Here is a 22,872-nt window from a genome sequence, read left to right as displayed (position 1 = left end):
AGGCCACAGCTGAGCAGAGGCAAGGCCTAAGAAGGGTCTGGAGTCCATGTGGGGAAATACAAATAAACAGCGGGAGAGGAAAAACTGTTTTCCTAACAGCTGCCTTGCTACCACAGCCACAAGGGTGCCCAGTGCTGGAGCTGATTCCTGGAGGAGACTCGGGTCCACATGGCTGGAATAACAAGCTCCTCTGCTCATGGTGACTGTCTGGTTACTGCCACTCTGAAAAATCTGTCTCAAGTGAGGCAATCAAGTTGTCTCTCAAGCAGAGACAGAAGGAAACTCTTTTTTTCCTTAGGGAAAACAACACGTAGCCCTCAAATACAGATAAAGTTTGAAAAATAGTGTTGTGGAGGGACTGGATTCCTCTGCTGTTATTTCTTCCTGCCTGAAGTGCATTTTTTTCAGGTTCTTGGGAGCACAGCAGTGTGAAGAGTCAGGCAAATCAGAGTCTTCTTCATATTCCCTTCCTAAAATAGCTGCTGGGTGGCAGGCAGTGCAGCAGCATGCCCTGGCATCCCACACCTGCCCAGAACAGGGGGCAGGACAAGGCTCAACCCCCCAGAGCTTGCTCTTGTGCCACCTCGAGCTGTAAAAGGCAGAGCCAGATGCAAAGGGGAAACTCTTTCCCATGCAAAAATAAACAGAGGCCATGTGTGCTCCAGCTTTTGCAGGTCAGTGACTGACCGTGGCCAAAGGCAGCTGGAGCTGGGAGCGCTGCAGCCTCCCTGTAAAGTGGCTGAGCCACAGCCCTTCCAGGCTTCTCAGCAGTAACCTTCCACAGGTCTTCACTGTGGCTCTCTATCTGTCTGGGGCTTTTTGAGCTGTAAATACTGAGCAATGCCTTATGTTAAAAATGGCCAGAAGACACCTAATTAACTTTTTAGCTAGGTCAGCGTCTTGCCTCTGATGGTAACCAGCTGCAGCTACCCAGAAAGCCTGTAAGAATAAAGTCAGCATATATTATTCTTGTGACTCGGGGGCTGAGCTAGCTTTGGAGTTATGTTCATTTTTTTCATATATAAACTTGTCCTATTGCTTTAAAATCCATTTGGAGATTTTTAGCACCTTATGGTGAGGAGTTCCACAGCTTTACCTACAGGGAGATAAAATATTTTCTTCTGTACATTCATATTTTAGTATAAATTATACTAAATGGTCAAATATCTAACAGGTTTCAAACAGTTCCTCTGCCAAGTGAGGCTTTGGTAAAGCCAAGGAATGAAAAGGGGCCATGTGGTGTTTGACCAAACTGCAGCCAAATGTTTCAGCCATCCCAAAAGATACTTCTTTGTCATTTGATATTATTTACATTTCCTCAGCTGCCATCTGCTTGTGAGATCAAAAAAAGGCAGTAACACTTTTCTGTGCAGATTTGCAGATCTGTCCTCATATCTTGCAGAGATCTGAGAACAATTGTTCTCACAACAATTCTGTTCTGAGTCCTGCAAGGTTCAACTCCATCCTAATGCGTTCTGTGACAACACATTTGCACCATCACAGGGCTGAAATGCACCCTCTAAGGGACAAAACCCCTGCATAAGGGTCTGTGGGGTCCGATGGAGCTGAGAACGGTGGAAAAAGCATCTGAACAACTGAGGGAAAGGAAAGAACATCAGGTTTGCCGTGTGTAGCCACAGGGCCGGGGAGCAGCAGAGAACAGCCTGTTACATGTTGCCCTCTCATGGCCAAGAACACACGGTGCAGGCACCAATAAAACCAGAATTTGGTCTAAAGGAACAAAAGGACAATTTGCAAACAATCTGCTTTAAGTCGAGTGAAGTCAAGGTGAGCAATAATTTTTAAATGTTTTGGAGAAAAGCACTAATGCTGTGGGACTGATGCTGCCCATCCAAGCAGGGCAGAAGGTGCTGGGCATGGATCTTACTGGTGTGCCTCCATCAGAACCCAGCTCCACCACACCCTGGGGTGGCAGCTCTCCAGATTTCACCCCCTGCTCTGGACACAGCTCTCCAGATTGCACCCCGTGCTCTGGACACAGCTCTCCAGATTTCACCCCCTGATCTGGACACAGCTCTCCAGATTGCACCCCGTGCTCTGGACACAGCTCTCCTCTGGCATGACAGTGCAAGGTGTCCTTTAAGGGCTGGGATGAAACTCATAGCAGAAAACACAGAAGGGAACAAATTTTAACCATTATAAATCTGTTATTTATCAGAACAGAGCTGAAACCTTTTGAATCCCAGTCTCAAAACCCTTCTGGAAAGAGGCAATGAAGATGGAATGACAGCCAGTTTCCTGATTGTGAGCATCAACATTTTTGTCCTGATGATAAAAATTTAGCGAATTTGATTTGAAACCAAACCACAGTTCTCCTTACTTGTGTCAATGAAGACAGCATCCACATAGATTTTGGTACAGAAGGAGCCCAAGATAAATCCACAGGCTGGTCCAAATACCAGCATCGTAAACAGGATCCCTACAAGGAGAGAAGAAAGAGAAGATTAGTACTGGGCTCTGGTTATTCATTGCAAGTTGTTCTGCTTGTCTGCTGTAAGATGGTATTACCTTAGTGATGCCAAATAGATAGAGGCAGTCTCTGTGTTGAATGCTCCAGGCAAAAGAGCACCCTTAAATGTGTTTTGCTTTTCCATATCTCTTCAGGAAAATGAACAGATGGAGGTGTGATAATGCTGAAGGATTTCTATTGAGCTGAGAAGACAGTGTGGACATATGCTGTGTTTTGGTCGGCTGGATGCTCTAAAAGATGTCTTACTCAACAGCACAAGGTAAAGCAGACCTGCCTTCTCCTCACGGGCAACTCTTGCCACCTCCACCTAAAATCTTGGTAGACAGAATTTTCAGACATTAGGGACAGCAAATCTATGAAACTAGTGTTGTCACAGACTGCTGGATAAAGTCCCTTTAAAGAAGTAGGAGCACTTTTCCAAATCTGTGAAGCCCTTCTCCCCATCAGACACACGGCAAATATTCATGCTGTGTGGCTCTTCCAGCCTCTCACAACTGCTTGTTCTTTCTGCAAAACCTGCATGAAATTGCCAGTGTAATGCCAGGAGAAGAGCTATTATGAGTAAATTACTTATTTGTTTCAATACAGTATTTAGAAGCATTTATTTTCACTCCCATTTTGGCCCTGAAACAGGAACGCTACAGGCACAGAGCCAGCTCTCAATTATCCAGGGCAGAAAGGCGGGGGGACACAAGGATAATCCAGAAAAAGAAGCAGCAAAGATATACAAAACATTTGTAAATTAGACAATAAGAACATATTAGGTACTTTCACGTTTGGGAAAAACAACAAGAAGTCCCCCAAGGACCCTTGTAAATGGCTTTCTGAAGGGTGCAAACTGAGCAGTGTGGAGCAGAGCAGGAGCCTGCTTGTTCCCTCTGGGGAAGGCACTGCTGATGGCCCCATGTGCCTGGAGAGGGGGGCACCTCAGCAGAGATGTGCCAGCACCAGTCCTGGTGTCACTGCACCTCAGAGGTGGCCCATGAAGGAGCTCATTTGCATCTGGGCTCTTTGCTGGCTCTCCTAATCTCTCTGGGGGTGTTGCCTGGCATCTCAGTGCATTTATAATGCACTTCATCACAGCTATCTCAGCCCTCAAGTTCCTTATCTGGAAACTTTTTAATTCCCAAGTTCCCTCTCTGCGCATTTCTCAGGAGCTGGAGAAATTATCAGAGCTGCAAAAAAATTCCCAGACCGCCATCCCCAAGCAAGGGAATCCACATCTGCCAACAACGGTTTAGCCAAGCAGAATAAACTGGAATGGTCAGAAACAACTTCAGCTTCATTTTAAACATGCAGGGTGCAAACTAACTCCTCCAGGCTGCTGGCACTGGGACTTGGCTGGATTGATGACCAGGGACAAAGCAGAGGTGCCTCCAGCCAGCTGCTCACACACAAACCTGGTGTGTTAAAGCCTCTCACCTTCAGCAGCACGAGGGACAGACGAAGGTGGTGGGAGGAAAGGAAGTTGTATGAGCTGCAGTGAGGGGTCACTGCTGTCAGGGCAGCAGCAGGAGCTGCCAGCCCCTGCCCAGTCTCTGCCAAGCTCTAAGCTGCAGCAATGGCACCGTGTCACAGCTCGTGGTTAAATTAAGTGCTGAGGTCTCTGCCTGTGATGTCCCATGTCACAAGTGGACCAGCCATCATCTCCTCTCCTGCAGCCCCCTTGTCCTGCTGTGCTGGGTTTGTGCTCCATGGTCCAGCAGAACATTGGAACATTTGTGCTCCTCCAACAACAGAGCTGCTTAGTAAGTCTGTGCCTTGCCTTTGGGGATCTGTGAAGCCTCACAGGGGAGATCCCTGGCTACCTGCAGAAGCATTTCATGGCACGTGAAATGCTGGGAGAGCAGAAAAAGGGATTTCTTTTCCCAGCACACCTCAAGCCCCATCTCCCTTCCCTCCTAGCCCCACTTGCAGCCAAACAGTTTCCAACAGGATTTTATAAAATACCCATGTCACATTTTTTGTTGGTCACTAGATGGCATCGGTGTTTGTCGTTCAGCCCCAAGTGCCAGGTGGAGCAGGCTGAGTGACTGCTGCTCATCCTCTCTCCTGAAACACGATGGTGTTCCTGGGCTCCTACAGCCCCAAGGAGGGTGGCACTGACACAGGGCACTGTCAGCACCCACATTTCTGCCATGTACACTCAGTCCGTGCCCCTTCCCTGCTCTAGGACAAACTTTTCTAGAATTGTTTTCAGGCACAGAGTTGAAGGAGACAGCCTGTAGCAGAGATTACCATGGCTACTCCTGTGATGAAGGAGACAGCATTCAAATACCTTTGGAAACTGAACATAAATTACGAATTTCTATGTAAATATGGTCAAGCACACGCTGGGCCTTGTATCAGCTGGAGCAATGACAAATGGAGCTGCTCAGACAGAAGGACAAGGGCCAGCCAGTTCTACCCTCCAGGCAACACCTTTGGATGCATTAGTGTTGGGTTGAGGAGGGCTGGAAGTTTGTCCTGTGATGATCTCCAAACCACAGAGTCACTCTGACCATGTGTGTACAGGGAAAACCACAGAGCTGGTGTTTGTTTCATGGAGCAAAGTGCAAGACAAAGAACATGTTAAAAATCATCCTTCACCAAAAAAGGGGAAATGTTTTCTCCTTTCCCAGAAGCAGAAGAGAGCAGGGACCTGTGGCTGGTGGTCCAGCAGCAGCAGGGAGATGCTTGCAGAGAGAATTATCTCAGCAAAAGGCAAACATTGAGAAAGTAGCCAGTGCAGGTGCAGGCACAGGTGACAGATGAACCTGCCCATCCCCACATTTCTGCATTTCAAAACCACTATGTCAGAAACAAGCCCTGTCCTCAGTTACTAAAATACCACATTTCATATCCTAGTGGCTGTAGGAAGGCAGGATTTGCTCTGCCATGTCCTCACTAGAGGGCAATGTGGGATAGAGCATCCACTGAAACACCTATTTAACATCTTACAAAAGCTATTAAATTATTATTCACCTCTAGGCTAGCTTAAAAAAAAGCCACGTTAATTGTGTTTTCTCTTTTTCTGTCGTTTGTTCTAAAGTCAAGGAAACAACTGGTTCACCCCACCCGCCCTTTTTTATCTTTTTTTGAAACTCCAACAAAATCCTAGGGTTGCAGTAATAGTATTTTACACTTTAATTCACAAATCTAGCAGATTGTAGAAAAACCCAAAGCATGGACTGTCACAATGGATAGTCCAGAGTCTGTACAGAGCAGGACTTTGCTCAAGGATCAATGGAGCATGCTGATGGACACAAAAAATAGGCTAATTAAGCAATTGGGATAGAGCCTGTGGTTGAACATTTGTGTGCAACTGAGGACACAAGAGGCAATTAGGCAAGTTTGAATTAGCTTAAGACATCCTTCCTCTTTTGAGAAATCCTGCACAAATGCTACCACCCCTGCTATTAGGAGAACACTTTCAACATCACCCACCTCGTCCTGCAACCACAAAGCTGCTGCTTAGTAGAGAAGGAGGTCTTGCAAAAGCCCTTTTCCCAGTGCTGGGGCTGCTGCTAAGAATTAAAACATGCTAAATTTGTGGCTAGCTTTAATACCATTTGCTTGGTCTTTTCCCGTGTTTCCCCCTAACTTTTAGATCAGTCAGATTTGATGGAGACAGAGGACACTGATACCAGGAGCAAACAGATCAAAGGTCCTATCCTGGTTCCACCAGGCTCTTGGGAAACTCCCACTGATGCCAATAAAACCAGTGATCAGTACAGGTACTGATACCTGTTGGTGTTTTTATTTTTAATCAGAGTTATTTTTAAAAAAAATTCATACTAAATTATGGCAGTTCTTAGAAATACTTCAAGAAGAGAATTTTTAAAAATGCAACTCTGTCTTGGGACAATTCAAACACTTTGGTTAACTATCAAACACTTCCTTCCAGCTTGTGTCCTTTTCGAGTACAATTATATCTTAGTTTGAAAACAGCTAATAATTTTTAGTTTACCTGCTCTACTCCCTTCATCAGTCTTCCTGCCTCCTAAAAAAGCAGGAAAATAACAAAAAGGCAGGAAAGTGGTCTGCACTGAGAAACCAGAAACATTTTCCTCCCCATCTTTTCAAATAGAACAATTTGCCAAATCCTACTTTGTCCTGTCAAAGAACGTTTTCCCAGAGCTGAGGAAAGGATTGGGACAGAGGCAAGTATTAGAGCTGACATTTTGTGATGAGATTTTATCACTAGTAAGGCCCAAGACTGATAATGCAGTTTTCCATTAGAGCAAAGGGAAGGAGCAGCAGCAGGTACCACATCTGCAGAGAGACGGTGGCACAGAGATGCTCTGAGTCATGCAAAGTGCACAGAAACCAAATTGCAAAGGCAGGGCTAAAGGCTGTCAGTATTTCACTAATAAAGAGCTGTCCCTTGGTGTTTCAACTTGCTTTCCAGTAGCAACTGGATCCTGAAACATGAGGAAACCTGTGTTGTTCGCAGGGTAAAACTGGTGAAGCATCATCTCAATCCCTGTAATGAATTAACTGGAGACAGTAACTCCCAGGAGAAGCCCTCCTGGCTGGAAATAAGGCACCAAGGGAGACACTGCAAGGCTTGCCAGTCTCACCAAGGTGCAGCAAGAGGCATCTCAGGTACAGCTCACTGAGGAGTAAGAGCAGGTTCAGCACAGTCAAGGGCTGAGGAAAAAGAGCATGTAGAATAAAGAACACCAAGTAATTCTGCTTCAAAACCTCACCTGCACCAGGGGCTGAAGACATGAGGAAATTTATTTTGGAGAGCTGCCAAAATATGCCAGGCAAAGGTGAACTGGGTAGGTGAGACAGGAGAAGGAAAAGCAGCACCTCCCACAGTGGGGCTGGCTATCAGAGCAGGAACCACGAGCAGTGATTCACACAGCACTTCCCAACTGTGGGCAAACCCCTGGTGTAGCAGAGAATACTGCTTTATTCAGCTATGGAGCTGTCACTGGTATCTGCTGGGTCCCCTGGAGCCAGGTTGCTCCTGCCTTGTCATTTCCACAAAATTAAAGAGTGTAGAAGATTATTCACTGTGCTCCTAAGGAGCAGCACACCTTCAGCAAAGCACGCGGTCAGAGAAATACCTCCTCCCCCTTGCACCATCCCAAGGGACAGCTTTGGTGGGCAAAAAGCTGAGCAGTTTGGGAAATTGTTGCACAACATTGCATCAAGTAACTACATCCCTGAGGAGGAAGGGATGGGGGAGCTAAATGGGATCTCTGTCAGCAACTGGGTGGTTCAGTGACCATCACAAACCACAGGTTTTGGGGTGTGTGTGGGAAGGCACAGCACAGACCCCACCTGCCATGGTCCTGGGAGTGCTGCTGTGGTTGTGGGACAGCATCTGACCTGGAAAGTCACTCTCAGCCCCCTGCCTGTGCAGGAGCAAGCTCTTTCTAAAAGCACAAAGGGAACTGGCTTTGCAAAGCACGAGATAATCTCAAAACCCTGCTTGTCCCACATTTCCCGCTGTGTGGAGGGCCAGGCAGGCCAATGTAAAGGGATTAATTACTGGAATATCGTAATTCATGGGCTCTGTGACCTGCCCTTAAAGAGACACCAGCCCAGCCTGTGGGAACCAAAGGCATCCTGGTACAGACTGGGGATGCTGCATCCTCCTGCACACCAGGCAGGGGCTCTCAAGGGCTTGGGAAATGGGCTTTCTCTGACTCCTATCAGCTGATGTAACCTCAAAAATGCACATTTAGGGTGGAGGGATGCTGTTTCCTACCTAGATGGCTTCGTTCTACAGCAAAACCTGCTGGAGTCACCCAGCACTGCCCATCCTCTCTGGCTGACAGCGTGCCCACAGCAGTGGAGGGATGCATGCACTCCTGCTCAGCCCTTGGTCTCTCATTCCCAGCTTTGTTCATTTACCATGGAAAAACATCATTTTCCTGCCACTCAGCTCCCTGTCCACACAACCATCACCACCTCCTGCTCGCTCGCACCGGCTGCAGGAAAGGTGAAGAGGTGGTGTTGGACTTGGTGGCATGTTTTGATTTGTTCTGCCTCCTCAGTGCAACCACCGAAGTGAAGGGAATGTTCAAACAGACTGGGCAGATGTTTCCAAGTGCCTGAAGCTGTTGATTAACAAGGAACAACTTTGGGATAATTCACTGTAATGTTCAGTCTTTGTTCTGATGGGGATCAAAGCAGCTCCAGCCCTGTATTGCCATGAGGTGGGGAGTGAAGAGGTTGGGGGTTCATCCCATCTGTACACACATAATTTATTAGTTTTGCCTTCAGGATCTCAACACCAGCAGACCCCTCAGACACCTGTTTAGGGTTGCTCAAGTGACACCAAAGACAGGGACGGATGTGCTGGTAGTCCCAAGGCAGTGAGAGGCTGAAATCCCTGCTCAGCCCTCCCCTTCCCATGGACCATTCCCTGCATCTCATTACTTTTCTACCTTTTAACAAAAGCTAGTCCCTCCTTGTGATGTGTTGCAATGTGTATGCAGCGCTTTAGTAATCAGGAACACCAAAATGTGTTAGAACAAACTGAGTTTTAGTTCTGAGCTCATTGATTCCACTGTTACAGCTCACTGCCTACATGTGTGTGTGCAACACAACACTTGGAGAAAGATCTGACAGTGCTGTCCCAAGACATCCCATTTCTCACTGACAAGACTTTCAGCTGCTTTTGGGCCAGCACAGCAGCTCCAGAAAGCCTGCAAAGCAAAAGCATTAGATTGAATCTGACTTCTCCCATATTCATCCTTGTGATGGGAAAGCCATACAGGGGTTTAGTTCTTTCAGCCAGGGAAAGAAATTATTACAGAGTTTGAAATCAGGCAGGCTTGGACACCTCCTATCTTCCTCTCTTCTCTGATCAAGCCTTTCTATCAATATACCAAATCAGTTTCAGCAGCCTGTAAAACCCACTCTTGCTTCATGAAGATTTGGGGGTTTAATACAAGCTACTCCCCACTCTATGTAAATGCTGCAGAACTTACCCCTGTGTTTAGTAACACTTAATAACTGTATCTAAAGCAGGTTGGGGAGTTTAATTTACTTACTTACAAGAGGCAATAAAAACACGCACCCATGCTTCAGATACAACAAACTTCTAACATGATTCTTCCAAGGCTGGAGAGAGCCCATGGCAGTGGCCTTCCCCCTGCCTGCTGGAAAAGATTATTTCATTACTCCAGTAGTTTTTGTTCTAGCCTATATTTAACATTCATATTTTAGTCCCTAAAGGAGTTGCTCAGACTCGAAAGTACCTTACATGGAGGCTTCTCCCCAGACTATCAGGGTTCCTTTAAATATTGATTTCCATCAGAATTGGGGATTTCCCTAAGGAAAAGTCTGCTGACTTAGAGATGAAATCTGTTTTCTATAAGCATGCCTTTTGCCTGGTGAACCACCCTGCATTTTCAATTATCACCAAGCCTGAGGTTTGTTTTATCAGCAAATCCCTGTCCCCAGCACTATCAAGGCTACATGTGAAAGGATCAATGTTATACCAACAACTGACAGTCCCAGGGGATCCTGGTGCACACATGGAATGCTGCTGGAGTGGCATGGGGAGGGGGCTGGACTTCTGCATTAGGAGCACAAGCTCAGCATCCAGCCCCAAATTTTCCATAATGACTAGGTGCATTTGCAGCAGCTCAAAATACATTAATTAGTTGGTTTGTGACCTCATTCTGATGAGCACAGAAATAAGGAAAACCCAAGTCAAACCAAAGCATTAACACCACCTCCCCCACCAAAAAAACACCAAGCCCCACAAAACAAAATAAAATCCCAAATCAACCAAAAACCCAGCCCAGAGCCCTATGTTTATTTGCTTTTAGGTTCCTCCTTTATCCAGCTGCTGAAACAGGATCGCCAAAAAGATGGCAGAGAAAAAAAATCACACCATGAGGAAAGCTCCACAACCCTCAAAACCATGTTTGCAAGCAAAACAAAAACTAAAGCAGCCAATTTGTGAGCTCTGCAAGGTAAACTGAGGGGATGTGCTCACTACAGAAGTCTTGGGATTAATTTGGTTGCACCAGTTAACACTGGGAACAAACTGTTCCCCACCAGACAGCGGAGGGACCTCTTGCTGCATTTCTCTCCTTACTGATGGGAAGCTGGAGAAGAAATTTGCTTATGCTAATCAATCCCTGGCACCAGCCACACGAGAGCTAATCCACTGGCAATCTCCATCAGTCTCTGCATATTTAACCAAAGCACTGAACACTCACAGAGGATTATGAACGCAGTGGCATTGTTGTAGCAGTGTTTTCCTACTTAAGCTGCAATCACTCTGATGCCCTGTCTCTTAATATTTACACACACACTACACACAGTGTGCACAATCACATCAGTGCATGCAAGCACCCTGGTCAGACACTGCCTATGAAAACACACACAGTGATTTAATATATCTCCCTGCACCTAGTGCTGTCTCCACTCTCATCCAAAATGCTCATCTTCATCCTGGTTATTTCTATAAACCAGCATCTCTTAAGACAGGCATATTGCTTAATCCTCATAAAAGATTTGCCTCCTTCTGCAAAGGTTTTACAGGTAGTTGGACACACAGAGCAAGAGATTAGAGACTCAGGCTGAGTTAGAAGTCCAGAAAAAGAAGTTTTGTAGTCGATTTTTCTGCCACTATCTGCAAAAAGGAAATAAAGAAACAAACAAAGTATGAACCTATGTCCTGTCCAGTCAGGTGCATCACAAAAAGCTGATGCTGAGTGGTCTCAGAAAAATAAGGACAAGCCACTTGTTCCACCTACCCTGCTGGCTCACATTCCTACCCCCAAAACTTGCTTGTTCTCACATCAGAAGGAGTCAGCTCCGTTTAAGAAGTGGGTACAAGCACGTTCCTAACTATAGCGTGCAAATCCAGGGCAGGCTATTTCCACCCTGCCGCACGAGCCCACGAGCCACGGATTCCACACCTCCAACATACACTGCAAAATCACAGCCCTGGGCTTGCACCAGCAATTTCCACCTTGCAAGCAATTTTCCCTTTGTGCTAATTACCTTGGGAGGCAGCCACCAAAGAGACTTTGGAAGAAAAAAACGCTCCAAAGCCAAGTATGGTTTTTTGAAGGGCTGAAGCCTCAGGCCTTCGAGCTGTGCTTGTCTCCCCCCAGCCCTTAAACACAAACACCTCTGACACCAAATCCACAACGCCTCTGCAGCTACAGATGGGCAGATTTCCTTGTGTTATTGCCCAGGAGTTGTGCTAACTATTGGTTTGTATGGAAACATACTTTTAGGGCCCTTTTTTCTCTCTCTACAGGACTGCAACTGTACTCTGAGTTTGCTGGCTGATGTCCCCTTTAATACCAGGTGTTTTTGATCCTACAGAGAAGTGTAGGGATACATTAAAGATCTGCACAAAATTCTTCCCAGCTCTCTCTCCCCTGCTCAGACAAGCTGTCCACCCCACCTGTGAGCACACCCTGTGTTTGCTCAACAGACATGAGACCCTTTTGAGGCTCTTGCACATTTTAACCTCCATCACTTGAATTCTGCACAAGTCAGCACCTCCTTATACTCTAAAATACTGGGAGAAAAAACCCCCAACAGCTCGTGCAACTGCGAGTACAATGAGCTATTTACACATGATTTTCACAGCCCATAAAATGAGAATTTTGGCATTTGGAGGTCGGTGCAACACCACCTTCCCCTTTTATTTATTTCTTTTCCACTGTGTACTGAATACACAACAGTTCTGAGCTCAGAACAGACACAACATGATCTTTTGGGGAAAGAGCTGCCAGAACTGCCTCCCTCTCTCTCTAACCTCAGTCTTGGGGGTATCCCTTCCCATCCCACATACCTTAAATGAGAATACATTCAATTTCTGAGTGAGATTTTATGTCAATACAGGCAGCTTGCTGCTTTTCTAAGCAATGATGAGTCAGGAAGAAAAGTTCAGCTCTTTCCTCCCGACTGGACCTCCTACATTTCTGTCTCACCATTTGAAAAACTCTTCCCTGCAAAATTCGCCACTGCTCCTTCCCACTTCTCACCTGACTGCAGCAGAGGACCACTGCTGCATTTCCAGTCTTGTCATGCCTCTAAAAGCATTTCCCACTTCTTTCTTGTGCCGACAAGCACCTGGGATTTCAAGACCTTTCCTCTTAGCATCATCCAGAGAAAGGATTTTCCAGGGTTGATGACACAGACTCGTCAGGTCAGGTATGATGCTGGATATCCCAACAGCCCACAGCTCCCCAAATCCTGCTCCCCTCCCAGCTGATCAAGCTGTTACATGCACATACACGAGTAGTCCTCCATCTCAAACACAGCACCTGCTACAGAATGTGACACTCTGAACAATGGGTGAAAAGTTCATATTCCTGCTATTCAGGCACTTCCATGCCAAGGAAACCCTCCCATTGCCCCACATCATCCCTGCTCCAGTGCTTCCAGCTTGGCTGATGGCTCCCTGGGAACATAAGCAACTCTAATTTATTTTTCTCCTTTTGTTTCCTGTTTTCTCAAAAGGTCTTGGAGGAAAAACTCAGAACAACGCAATATATGGTTTGTTCATTTGTGAAGGAAAGCAGGACGAAAAGAGCGTTCAAACAGCAACAGTTCCCTAAGAACTGCCAGGGCAGCTCCTGCCCTCCCAAAAGCCATCAGCAAAACTTCCACTTTTAGCAACACCAGTTTTCACACATTTTGAGATGTCTCTTCAAGTCTCCTCTGCCTGGCTGCTGCGCAGGTACGGACTACGCTGCACGTGGAGGATGACTCACAGGCAACTGGCACTGGGTAAGCCCATCCTGAATTTCTGAGGCAAGGAGAGGCCTGGGAATCACCAATGACATCAGGCAAGCTGCTGGGAAGCCAGTGCTGATAACAGTTATCTGTACCCACCATTTAGGAAAGCGCCGTGCTTTCCTCTGCACAATAGATTAAATCTACTCTGGTAATGGCTGAGCTGTCAGGAAGGAAAGGAAATTGAAAACAAAACTCATGTTGTTTCTGCTTCCTCATGTTGCAAATGCCATCAGAAAAAAAGCATTTGCTCTTGACAATAGTCATTCTTTGCCCTGACCCAAATCTCACTGAGGTTTAGGGGAACTCTTGCACTGATCTTAACTAGCTTTGGATCAAATCCACTGTTTGCTTCTTAAAGCACATAAGTATTTGCTCTCAGAGACATTGAGGGTGCTGGCCTGGGACCTCCCATCTCCTCCCTTGGAAGCACCTCACTGCAGAGGCTGCTCAGCCCTTCACCTTGCTCGGGTTTCAGCTCCACCTGCTTCCTCTGGGCAGCAGCAGCAGGTGGCCAAGGTGTCCCCAAAGCATCTGAGGGGATCCCTGTGGGAAATGTGGGCTTGGGGTTCTCGTTGTGCTTTGTTTCATGGCAGTGCTACTTCTCAACAAGCTCTATGTAAACTTCTCAGCAAGAGAAATTTGGGGAGTCTAAATATACATTACTTATGGGTGGGACAGCACCATGCTCTCACAAAATCTTCCAGGGCAGGCAGTGGGGGTGATCCAGTCTGACAACCCCCTCCAAATATCCCCCACAATTAACCCATGTGGGGAAGTCTGAGGGATGCCAGATGCCAGTCTGGGGGATGGGGAGACTGGCTGGATGCAGGATAATCCCCCAATCTAAGATTACTTCCAAATAATTATTTAGCAGTTGCTTGCAGTATCAGCACAAACCCTGCAGACTGGATCCAGAGGACTATGCTCCCGAGAGAGTGTTATTTAGCATTTCATCCCTTCTCTTGCCAAAACTACAGGCCACATGGGTGTTTTCCTGAGGTTTCTTACCAAGTCTGAAGCCATGGGGAGCTGCCAGCCTCTTCAGTGCTGTTTTCACAAGAGTATTTTCTTTTGTGCCAAGGAGGACCCTGTCCCTGAAGAGTCTCTTTCTGTCCAGGGGAAAGAACAGCTGCTGCTATCATTATGGGCTTGTCTCCCTTAATTAAGCAGCCACAGCTGAAAGATGAAACAAGGCCCTTTTCCAGCCCTCCAGGAAAGGGGTTGGATGGAGGCTCTTGGAGAAGACAGCATTTCTCCCACAGTAGACCTGGAATTGTCTTTTAAGTTGAGAAGTGAATTAAAAGCAGCTGAACAACCCATCTAAAATCAATCATATCAGAATAGCCCAGTTAAGGGTGTTTAGTGGGAGGTCACCCTTGTCTTAGGAAAGCTACCCTAGCTGGCCAAGTAGGATGAACATAGGAAGGTCTGTGATGGCCCCTTATTTCTGAAACAGATTATTCAAAATTCTTCATATTACTCCTCCTCAATGACCTTTCAGGAGCTAGTGTGACTCTGCAAGGTCAATCCTCTGGGAGTAATGGCTTTAATGATAAATATCTAATTGCCACTTTGTTCAGAGATGTCCACCTCTGAATTTGCTACTTTTTGATGAGCTTCATGTTTTCAAAAGGGTGAAGGTGTGTATTTGTTGTGCCTTTTTTTCCTTTTATTTGTTGGCTTGGTTAAAAAAAAAATAAAAATAATACAAGCTTCTTAATTCCCAAATTTTTGGCTTCAAGTGCCTTGTCTTTTCAGGCATTCCTTCATCCTGATTAGACAAAAATGGAGTTGCAACCAACCAGGCAACTGCAAATATCTCTGAGTAGTATTTCTAAGAGTCATTTTGGTGCTGTCACTCCTGCTCATCTGCAGTGTGACTCTGTTAATGAATTCATGTCGACTCTCTCGTTTTTCTGACTGTTTATTTCCCTCTTCCAGCAATCACTTCCTGAAGGATGTTAACCCCTTAGAACTGCACAGGCAAATGAACTGCTCAGAAAATGAAACCAGTTTCAGACAACCATGCTATTCTGGCTGTATCTGAGCTGGACTCAGAGGTTGATAGAACTTGTTAGCACCCACATGCTGCACATCCTGCCAGCTGAACTGCCAGCGCTGCCATTTCCAAGCCAAATCCTGTGAAGCAATCCAAGTTAAGATACTCAGACTTTTAAAATAATCCAGCTAAAAAAAACTGCTGCAGGGAGGAATCCTAGAGACTCTATGACAGGAAGCTGGAAACAGCAATTTCCAAACCAGCAAATAGAGCTGCCTCTTTTATCATCATTTCACAAGGTTTATCTCTACTGCAAAGTCCTGGTACGTGGAATTGGTCAAAAAGCCTTTGATGGACCAATGCACCACTGGAAAAATGCAGTGGATGAAGCCAGAAGGCTTTATGAGACTGTGGCTGCTTATCCTTACTTTAATTTTTGGGAGAGGGAAAAAAAAAACAAACAGACAGGACATTGAAAATTCTACCCAGAAATTCAAAACTGATCATGTTATTATTTCTGGGGTCAAAAACCCACTGTCACTTCTACGTGATGAATTCTCAGAGTGCGTAATACAGAGCCAAACAAAAAAAAAACCCGAAGAGTTAACAAAAAGCACCGCTCTCAGACACTTTGTTTGAAAGCTTGCCCCGTTTTCCCGCACGCAGAGGGAGGCAGAGCCGTTCCACACGGAGCCGCCCCGCGGGACGCGCTTGGCCAGCCCCCACAAACTGCCACATGTTTCAGCTGGTGTGGCTTTGGACCATGATCTACTTTCATTATTTTTGGCAGAGTTTGTCGCATTCTTTTGGACAGTAATTACATTTTCCAGGGCAGGCTTCCTGCCAGAGCTCAAAACGATGACCAACAGGCCCTTTTTAACCACCTGCTACGATTCCAGCCTTGATTAGTTATTAATGTGCTGTGGAAACCCACTGCAAGAACCACCCTTTCTGGTTATGTTACCAGGCTGGCTTCAGGGAGAGAAAGGCTTGAAGGGAGAACAGGGAAATACCATAAGCAACAAAGACAGAAATTTGGAAGGTGGCAGAGAAGTCATAGAGATTTTGTAGACCAGTACATGAGTGGGGACTAATTTTTAAGTGGGGACTTGCTTTGTCCCCACTGTTCCCACATCAGCTGGGATTGAGCAGCTGTGACATGATATGAGCAACCCAATGCTAATTATACCTAAAAATAGAACCAAAACTCCTTGTAAAAATCTGGGGCCTTTTTCACCCAACAAGTATCAGGCTCCCATTTTCTTCCTGTGTTTTAGCTGACTCTGGGGAATGGAAGGCTTGAAAGCACTGGGTTTCTGCAGATGTATGGACACTTTCTGACTGCCTCCACCCAACAAACACCAGCTTCATGGGCTCATTCATATTTGGCTGAAAGCAGGGGTCTTAAACACACTAAATTCTTGACTGGCATGAATATGTGGTCCTGGAATAGCTCTGTGCAAGATCCAAAGTAGCAACAGCCTGGCCACAAATGTTGTCTGTATTTATAGGTATTGTAGATGCTTATTATGGGGTATTGCAGAGAGATATCAAAGCACAGAAGCTCCTCTGTGGGTTGGTAGGATATAGCAAGTTCACTCTGGCAGGAAAACTGATCTTTCCGTGAGAAGAAAACCTCTAATTTCCTCCACCTTTTAATTTCTACCTTCTAATTTTTGCCATCTCCTTGTTTCCAAAAAAAGACATGATGGTTCAGTGGCACATGGGGATCAAGCCTTGCATAATGATAAGTCACAGTGTTTCTTGCTGAAGGGAAGTAAGAGGCTCCTGTCACTGCGTATCACACACTTCAGGTATTTTCTTCATTAAACCACAGAGGACAGAGGATTGAGGCACCAAGAGGCAAAGGCATATGACCAAGGATATTCCCAGGGCTTTAGGGAATGAGGGTCCTAATCTTCCACCTCTTTTCTCCCGAGCTGGTATGAAATGCCCAGATTGCACATTGGACACTTTAAATTCTGCTGTGATGGATCCCTTCTCATAGTCTGTGCAGTCACCCATTGAAGTGTATGTCCTTCTCCTTTTAATAATCAAGCCTTAATTTTATTTTCACTCATCGAGCACAGAAACAAGTCAAGGGCTTGGCACACATCACAGCCACAAAGGACACAGGTGCCTGGCACCTTCTCAAAGCAGCAGTCCTGAGTTATTACAATTACACTCAACAGGAATTTCTGTTCTTCACAGGTAACAAATTTTAAAGGAAACGTGACCCAAAACATTGCTGATGTCCTGCAAAGCATCTAAAACTCAAGAAAAATCCCCATGAATCCTGATTTAGGCACTCTTAAATGGCAGATGTCTTTGGAGAGTTGGTCTTGAGTATGTATTGTCCAGGGTGTATCAAGCTCTTTGACAACTCTCTCCTTCAAAGCCATCAGGATTTCTCCAGCCAGGCTTTCCATGGCATCGCTCCCAGCCTCTCAGGCTGCAGGCTGCCAGGGCTGGTTTCAGCTTCCCTCTGAGTAGATCTCAATAAAGCTGCCCACAGGATCTTGATAAAAATTAATGTGAAACTCTGCTGTATGCCACCAAACCTGCATCCTGTGGGGGATACAGGAAAACTACTAACTTAGTTTTGTAATAAAGCCTCACAAATGAATGACTATCTCAGGGGAACAATCCACCTTCACTTTCACTCTATTCTTTTATCATCTCCCAGAGGTTTTTTAGTAATAAAGCCAGCACTATGTTTATAAGGATCCAGAGCACACATGCAGAAGGCACTCTGCATTTATTGTGATGATTTCTGGTTTGCAAAGCAGGCATATGTCTGCCAGAAAGCCCCCTGCTCTGCCCCTGCCAGTGTAACCTGAACTGTGGGGAGGAGAAGGGGACTTAGTTTTTCACGTTATCCAAGTTTTGCTCCTTTTCTCAACTCTAAAAGCGTTTGAAGTTAATTCTTCTCTTCACCTTTTTCCTTTACCTGATCAATAAAACAAGGAGGTAAACATCTACAGACACCTTGGAGGCTCCTCAGTGCACAAGGAGTTGCAAAGAGAAGGAAAGCACACCACCACTCACAGCTTTAGAGGCTTAGATTGTTCTGTGGAAGGTTTGGCAAAGTAGCACAGTAAAAAGAAAAGATTTTTCCATCCCTGTGAAAATAATTCCTTTAGTCTGATGTCGAGACAAATCATCAGCCCTTGTGATTTATTTTGCCAAAAGAAACATTCCCAACTTCACTGAAATTATTGAAACATTATGTGTTGATAGAGGGGGAAAATAACTGCCTAGAATTTATCTCAGTACTGTATTATATAAAGAGATCTTTTGTCTCCACCCAAATACATAACGTTGGCAACCTTCTGTTGAATATTTGGATAAATTTGATGCAAAGCACTTCAATTTGAACGAATTTACTTTACTAAACACTTGCCACAGTGAGAAGTGTCCAGCAGACACAACCCAGCAATCGCCCTGCAAGGTTCCCTCTGCAAACCTGACGTGTCTTGTTTTCCCAGCAGGAAGGTGCAAGGATCACAAGGGGCTTTCTGATCTGGAAGTGACCTTTATGAATGTCCTCAAATATGGAGATTGTAGCAGAAAGTTCTAATCACTGCATCTTGGCAAGACCATTCATAAGTCCACAGCAGGGCATTTGTTTAAGGGAAATTACCTGGGCACTGAAGTCATGGAGGGTTTTCATCTCCAGTGACTAACTGAAGCCTTCAGGGAAATTATTACACCTTTCCACTTAGGAAAGATAAAAGTTTTCTTTGACACTAAATGACCATTAAGCACGTAACACTAATAGGGGACAGTAACCATTCAGAATGGTAATTGAAGTGTGTGCCACGAAGAACAGTTAGGAAATACGCAATTTTCACAGTCTAAATAGGTTAGAATCCATCTAGTTCATGACATCAGTAAGTGTATCCCTGCCCTGCAGTATTATGGCAAAGCTGTTGGGTCACATCTACTTTATCACCACAGTCAACGTAGGACTGCTCTTCCTGGCTTTTGCAAGGGGATTATTTTCAAGTGTCCAGATGTACAATTTTACATTTGTGCTCACTGCTAATACTGAACTAGTGAACAAGGGGAAAAATGTATGTGATGTTGCATGTGAAAACCACTATTCCTTTCAGTAGCAGCTGTAATACAAAAAGAGGAGCTGACTGATAGTCTGAAATTCAAAAACCCTTCTGGGGACCCAGAGATCTATGAGCTGTTTATAAAGGACCCTTCATCCATCCTGAAGTGACAAGACTACACAGGCACTTCTGCAAACAGTGTGTTTAATCCTGCCTTTTGAGTGCTGTCTAGCACTGATCCTGCTTTCTGCACACTGCTGGATAAGAAATGTGCTGTAACCTCCCCTTTGGCCGAGGCAGGCAGTGAACAGAACCCTGTCCCCCAAAACACCACTTTGTGCCACTCCTCCTCCTCCACAGCTCGCAGAGGAAAGTGTCTGTGGTCCTGTCACAGCAAGAAAAGATAATGTGGAGGAAACCAGGTCACCTCTTGGTACACAGAGGAGACAAGCCATTCCACAAACCTTTATAGCCCTTTAATACTGGCATTTGAAGTAACTCTGGGCTTGCACAGAAGTGCTGGAGTTGAAGAGAGGTTTTAATGTGTTTGAAAGGGGGGAAAGGAGCTTGATGAGAGCCATGCTGCATATCCCAAATACAACACCTACAGATCTCACCTGCCCCTGAGACAGGCACAGAAAGTCCATCCCTTTGCATGGGGGAGCTTGCTTTTGTTTCACTGTTGTCACAGCTTATGTCATGGGTGATTATGAGGCCTGAAAAACTCTCCAGACTGAGCAATTCCACTCCCAAACCTCCTGGATGCTGCTCACTCAGCACTTCCAGAAAAAACCCCCAGTGATGACTACTTTTTTTTATAATCTGCCAAAGGATGAAGAGGCCACTTTACTATTATTAGCCCAGGTATTAGAGTATTTCTCCCCCATCTGCCTCCAGGAAACCACATCTGCCAGGGGAGTACCTACACCACCCTCTGCCTGATCCCAGGTTTTACAAGTGACTATTCCCAAACTGGAACCAAGCCAAAGATTTCCAAACTTCTCCCTAACTCATATGCTGGCTTAGGGTCTGAATTTTATTGCTCAGCAAGCAAACCGGTGGGGGGGGAAAAGAGATAAAGTAGCAGGAGCAGTCAGAAAAATCACATTTGTTACACACTAGAAATCTACCCCTTTCACTAACAAATGCTTCTCTCTCCACAGAGGTTCTCAGACACATCTACATAAGAGGCTTGACTGAGCTTAGCTCTCTGGAATATGTGTCACGCCAGACCCAAATCACAGCGCTGTGATGTCACGGCCAGCAGCAGCTCAATTCCCAAGACTTGCCTTTTTTGCACCAAAATAGCAGATAAGCCTGAACAGGAAGTTCTGAAATATTCATAACGATGGAATTAGAGGTAACACTTAATCCTCATTACTCACTATTGGTATTTAGGCAGCATACTGTCTGGCTCGTGAATAATCCAGAGGCAGAAGGCAAAAGAAGTTAATATACGTGAACAGGGCACTGTCATTGCTGAAAAGTGACTCTGCACTGCCTGCTGGCTCTGTGTAATCTTTGTGGGCAGAGGCAAGGTAAATTCCTCTCCCTTTACCTGTCATTGTAAGAAAAATTAGAGCTGGCATGAATAAAGAAGAGAGCAGACAGTTGAATCACTTTCTGCTTGCTACCTGGAGCCGTATTTACAGCGGACGAGCCGCATCGGAACTCCCCGGACTACTAAAGAACAGTTTAGTGGGTGGTTCTCCATTCCTACACCACCAGGTCTGCCCAATAGCAGTAACAAATGTTGCTCTAAGACTTAAACCACAGACAGATATTCCCTCTCAAATGCAGCCATGAACCTGTTTTTTACTTCTCATCATGTCTTTTGCTAGTCAGGGCAGCTGGCCGAGCCATCAGTGCAAAGGCATCCTACCTCCTTCCAGTCTAGAGCAGCCAGATTAGCAAAGACCTGCTCATATGCTCAGTCACCTGGCTCATTTTGGTTTAGGGACAGATCAGAAGAGCAACTCTGCCTGCTGAGATCAAGGGTCAGCATCTCCTAAATACCAGCTAGAGAAATAAACTGCAGCTGACACAGTAGAGGCTAGAAAGGTCACATCTCTATGGCCTCGGCTTAGTAACAACACTCATTTCAGGGACTGCACATTCCACAGTCCTTGATCTCAGATTATTCTGGGGAAAAAAGGTGGAAATATTGCCTTTTTCCCCTCTGAAGAAAGAATAACCTGAGAGCAAAATACAAACATCGCTTTCCACTGCTGGCCAACAGCAGAGGAGATAATACAAGATTTCTGGGGTCATCCCAGCACTCCATCTCCAAACATCTCACACATTTTGTGCTGAGTACCATCCTATTGTCTTTATCATCTTCCCTCTACTTCTACAAGGCCATGAGAGCAGCAGCCAAGCTGAGGCTCTGTCTGCCCCATCACAGAGATTCCTTACCCTTCAGCCATGCTTCTCTCTCTCTCTCCCCTGGATGAAAGCTCCTGTTTCACCCCAGTACCACGACCAAGGCATCTCATTTCCACTCAGCCCATTAAAGCCCACCAAGAATGGAGGCTTCTGCATTCTGATAAAGCCAGTAAGCACCAGGGTTTTTGAGCAGAAGCTTTTGAGTTCACTGTCTAAGGTGTCAGCAGGGTGAGGGAGAGAAGGGGCATCCACAGAGGCTCTGTACCAAGAGAAAAAAGGCCTAAAAATGTCAGCTAGTAAAGCCCTTCAAAGAACTGCAGGGAAAGCACTTTTCCTTCTTATCCTCAGGAGTATAAAGATTCATATTTCAGTGCTGCCTCTGTAAATGAGGACACACTGGGTACCACCATGTACTTTACAGGTTCTGCAAGTCATCTCAGTGATGGGGTGACAAAGGCACAAGTTCAGGATTGCCACCACAGACGGGGCTGTGACAAAGTTTTGACTAGAGCACAGTCACTCCAGCTGGCTTCCAGCCTGCCAGCACTTGTATCCCTGCACTCACAGCCTGCCAAAGGTCAGAGAACTGATCTCCAAAGCAACCTAAGCGATGAAAGTAAAACCTGATTCTCAGCTTGTGAGTCCTGGCTTGCATCAGGAAAGTCTAAAGGCAGTTCAGCTACTTGTCACACTGCAGAGCAGCCTCTGTCCTAAAATGACAGGTGATGTGGGTCAGTGCTCAGGTATCGCCATCTGGTTGTGAAATGTTCTACAGATGTGGGAGAGCAGGCAGTGTGACAGCTCTCTGGTTTGTGCAGAGGATGCTGCAAGGTAGCAGAGAAAAAAGGAGATTCACTCATCAGCATGCAAGAGTGTCAAACCATCAGAGCCTGTCCTTTGCACCACTGGATTCTGCCCTGTGGAGACAGAGATCTGCAAGTACAGAACAAAACAGGAGTTTTACCTCTGACATTACAAAAAGAAAAAGAGCAAAAAGCCTGCTGCTTACTCACAGCTCCTCTGGACCGTCCCTGGGCTGCAAAAGCTGATTGCAGATTGCTAACAGTAGTCGCCACTGCCATCTTCAAAACTGCCATTTGCAAGTGATTAATTAATGCTGCCTGGGTACAGACTGTATTGTTAATTAAGCTAAAGGGGACTTTTCAGAAGCAATACTGGTGAGTGCTACACTGCACTGGAAGGGCTGAACATGGTTG

The 22,872-nt window shown here is 45.7% G+C and overlaps 1 protein-coding gene across 1 annotated transcript in view; it reads right to left on the bottom strand.

The window, feature by feature from the left end:
• SLCO3A1 (solute carrier organic anion transporter family member 3A1) overlaps nucleotides 1-22,872 on the bottom strand; it is a 136,423-nt gene that overhangs the window by 33,465 nt on the left and 80,086 nt on the right. The window contains exon 3 of the mRNA XM_033516968.1: nucleotides 2,342-2,440. Within this exon, the coding sequence (XP_033372859.1) occupies nucleotides 2,342-2,440 (99 nt within the window). The remainder of the gene's footprint in view (nucleotides 1-2,341; nucleotides 2,441-22,872) is intronic.

Source organism: Parus major, chromosome 10 (assembly GCF_001522545.3).
Source record: "Parus major isolate Abel chromosome 10, Parus_major1.1, whole genome shotgun sequence".
Taxonomy (NCBI): domain Eukaryota; kingdom Metazoa; phylum Chordata; class Aves; order Passeriformes; family Paridae; genus Parus; species Parus major.
Note: the sequence above shows the minus strand (reverse complement) of the source record. Positions and strands in the feature narration are given on the sequence as shown.